General features: G+C 42.1%; 1 protein-coding gene across 4 annotated transcripts in view; it reads left to right on the forward strand.

Moving 5' to 3' along the window:
• The first annotated feature begins 517 nt into the window (after nt 1-517).
• The window catches only part of hars (histidyl-tRNA synthetase), a 93,465-nt gene continuing 90,968 nt past the window's right edge, over nt 518-3,014 (forward strand). Inside the window, exons 1-3 of one of the 4 annotated variants that reach the window (XM_068651930.1) lie at nt 593-742; nt 2,073-2,404; nt 2,654-2,743. In XM_068651930.1, the coding sequence (XP_068508031.1) occupies nt 2,294-2,404; nt 2,654-2,743 (201 nt within the window). In that variant the 5' untranslated portion in view covers nt 593-742; nt 2,073-2,293. Of the gene's footprint in view, nt 743-2,072; nt 2,405-2,653; nt 2,744-3,014 lie in introns of all 4 variants that reach the window. The other 3 variants (XM_049740350.2, XM_049740358.2, XM_068651933.1) reach the window with 3 other exon arrangements.

Consider the following 3,014-nt stretch of genomic DNA (forward strand, 5'->3'; position numbering starts at 1 on the left):
TCTGGGAAAACAGAAAAACAACCAATACATTTTGGAGCATTGCTACTACAATACATAAATTTAGTCATCACCTTATCTCTCTATGTAACCCCCCCCCCCCATCCCACTTTGTTTACCTTTCAAATGTAGAAGACGCAGAGTTACACGTAACTGAGAGAAAAACGACGAGGACAGCAGCAGTGCCTGTTGCGTTTCGCAATCACATATTGATTTTCATAAAACGATGACCATAAAACAGCTCCCAACAATCAGAAATGTGGTAATATAAAATCTATGTAGGTCATATTAAAATATCACATCCTCCCTACAACCAGATCAATCATTTCACTAACGCAAGCCTCGAGCGAGCTTCGGCCCGCCACCTACATACAGGGAGGGTTAGTCCGCCCTTCCAAATTCGCCACGTTTTATGCACTCCACGGAGGCGGAGATTCCAGGGCTGCGAAGGACCCAGCCTCGAACTGCCCTTGGAGGACGCAGCCTGTGAATTTGGACACGGTTATATATACTTGCCCTTAGCCATCTAGAAAGGCCGATACTCTGCGCATGCGCGTCTCAGGTCGTGCAGAAGCCTCAGATCGTGTCGTGACGAGGGTTTTCCGACATAGACGTTAAGTGTGGGTGTCTGGCTAAAATACACATTTGACGAACAATGGAAGGCAAAACTCAGATCCAAGAAGCAATTAAAACTCAAGGTGACATTGTTCGTAGGATGAAGTCCGAGAAGGCAAGCAAAGAGGAGGTAAGCATCGTTATAATTGCGTACAAGTGACCCGTCATTATACCGTTGAGGGGTTAACATGGTGTACCCATATGTCACACATGATGAGTGCATAAAATGGGGGAATAAATCGAATAATAAAGAAGCTCAGATTACAGTCATTATCGTTAGATATATATCTTTTTTATATTTTTATTGCTTTCCTCCGGAAGGTGTTCATCGGTGGAATTGAACTACGAATAAAACTGCATTCATTCATTGTTGTGGTTAGAAAAGGTATAGAGAAGCCAGGAATGTTTGCACAAGTCCAGGAAGCAGCATAAATTACTTTTAAAATTGTAATTTGGTCTCAGTACTTAAATATTTACTTTTCGTAGTGGCGTTTTAGTTGTATTCAGACGTCTGATGCAATAGGTAACTGGGTAAACAAGCAGCAGTAATTGCAAACTTACTTAAATACTGAAATCATCATCATAAAATACACTGACAATGCTTATCCGGGTAACTCTGAAAACGCCTTTACACCGTATTGATTTTAAATTAATTGTCCTCGAATCTGTACGTTACATTTTACCGCAGACCATTGACACAGTACTAACGTCGTGCACTGTACACTGTTGCTGCTGATGCAATTCATACAGATTGTGCACGACCTTTTAAAGCAGGGCTGTGCCTACCGTATTTATTCTAATTATCGCCCATATTCTAATAATCGCCCAGTGTGTGTTAGCGATGACATAAATAAAAATCATTGATACCTCTAATTATTGCCCATGCTGCTAAAATTGCTGCGATTGGCCATTGCGCGCGGTCGTTGCGCGCCGCCGTTCCGATCGGCCATTGTGCGCGGTCATTTCGCTCCTGTTGGATCGCCACCGTGGGAATGTCGCCCTCCGGCCAAAGCCCAAAAGTAAATGAATGGGCCTATGCACTTTGTGTACTTTCAACCGAGAGGAAGTGTGCAACTTGGGAGCGGCCTTTGTGGTCGGCCGTTGTGGTCGGCCATTGCGCGCGGTCACTCCGATCGGCCATTGCAGTTTCAACCGATAGGAAGTGTGCGGTTTTGGAGCGGCCGTTGCGGGCGGCCAAGAACACCAGTGAGATGCAGGTATTGCATACTACATAAGGAAAATATACATATTATCGCCCATTTCAGTGCCCCTTGGCGATCGGACAAAAAGTGTTCTCTAGTAATCGCCCACCCCCCTGTTGGACATAAACCAGGGCGATAATTAGAATAAATACGGTATATGTGAATTGCTTTCGGCCGGATACTTTGATTGACCCAGTACATCTTATGTTCTGTCCTTCTCAACTGGGGTATTGATGCATCATACACCGCCCCCCCTAGTGATAGGGTTGCTTACCACTTTTCTCCTGTTCTTCCTGCCTGACCGTTGGTGTCCTGCTGGCCATTCACGGAATATATTGACCATCTACGGAATACGTTGTACCAACTGGCTCCTTCGTTACTTTGAATGGCTTTTGGGTTGGCTGCCACAATACCATTGGATGATACACTCCTGAATTTTGTTTTATTTTTGACACGGTTTTGTGCCCTCTGTTCTTGAAATGAACATGTTCGCCATGTATGCTGTCCGGACCCACTCTGCTACTGTTGGCTTCCAACTCGCAAACTGTGCCAAATCTCAATGTTCTTTGATGGGAATCACTGTGGCTCAGGTATGTACTATATTTATGTCTAGTATTTCACATGTATGTGCTTGTTTCTGTATTGCATGTACATATATCACATTTTATCAGTGTTATAAGCACATATAAGCATTTTAGAATCGATTTTATGTAATTTTGAATTGATTCCGAATTGCCAGGACTAGGAATTGAGATTCTTTGTAGAGTTGATTTATTTTCTGCACTCCTAGTTGTGATAATGCCGTGTTATAAATTCTATTGCTAACTTGTCTAACACAGATTGACAAAGAAGTTGCCAAACTTCTACAACTGAAAGCGCAATTGGGAGGAGATGATGCAAAACATCAGTTTGTTCTTAAAACAGCTAAGGTAAGGTTCACTGTGCTGCAAGTGACTTAAGATATTCTTTTGATCATTGAAACAATAAGGTTTGCTGGAAATCTGTAAAAATGTGTGAACATATCATTAGTCTTACTTTTTCAATTTAAGGGGATTGTAAGTTTTCAACAAGATGTTTGTTGCTTTAGGAATGTATATGTATATTCTATGTCAGCTTTATCATTTTTGTTTTCTGCTTATTTTCGCCACAATAAATACCAGCCAGATAGTAGTTACTCACTGAGTCTTTCACTGTTGAACT

This window comes from Syngnathus scovelli, chromosome 1, assembly GCF_024217435.2.
Source record: "Syngnathus scovelli strain Florida chromosome 1, RoL_Ssco_1.2, whole genome shotgun sequence".
NCBI lineage: Eukaryota > Metazoa > Chordata > Actinopteri > Syngnathiformes > Syngnathidae > Syngnathus > Syngnathus scovelli.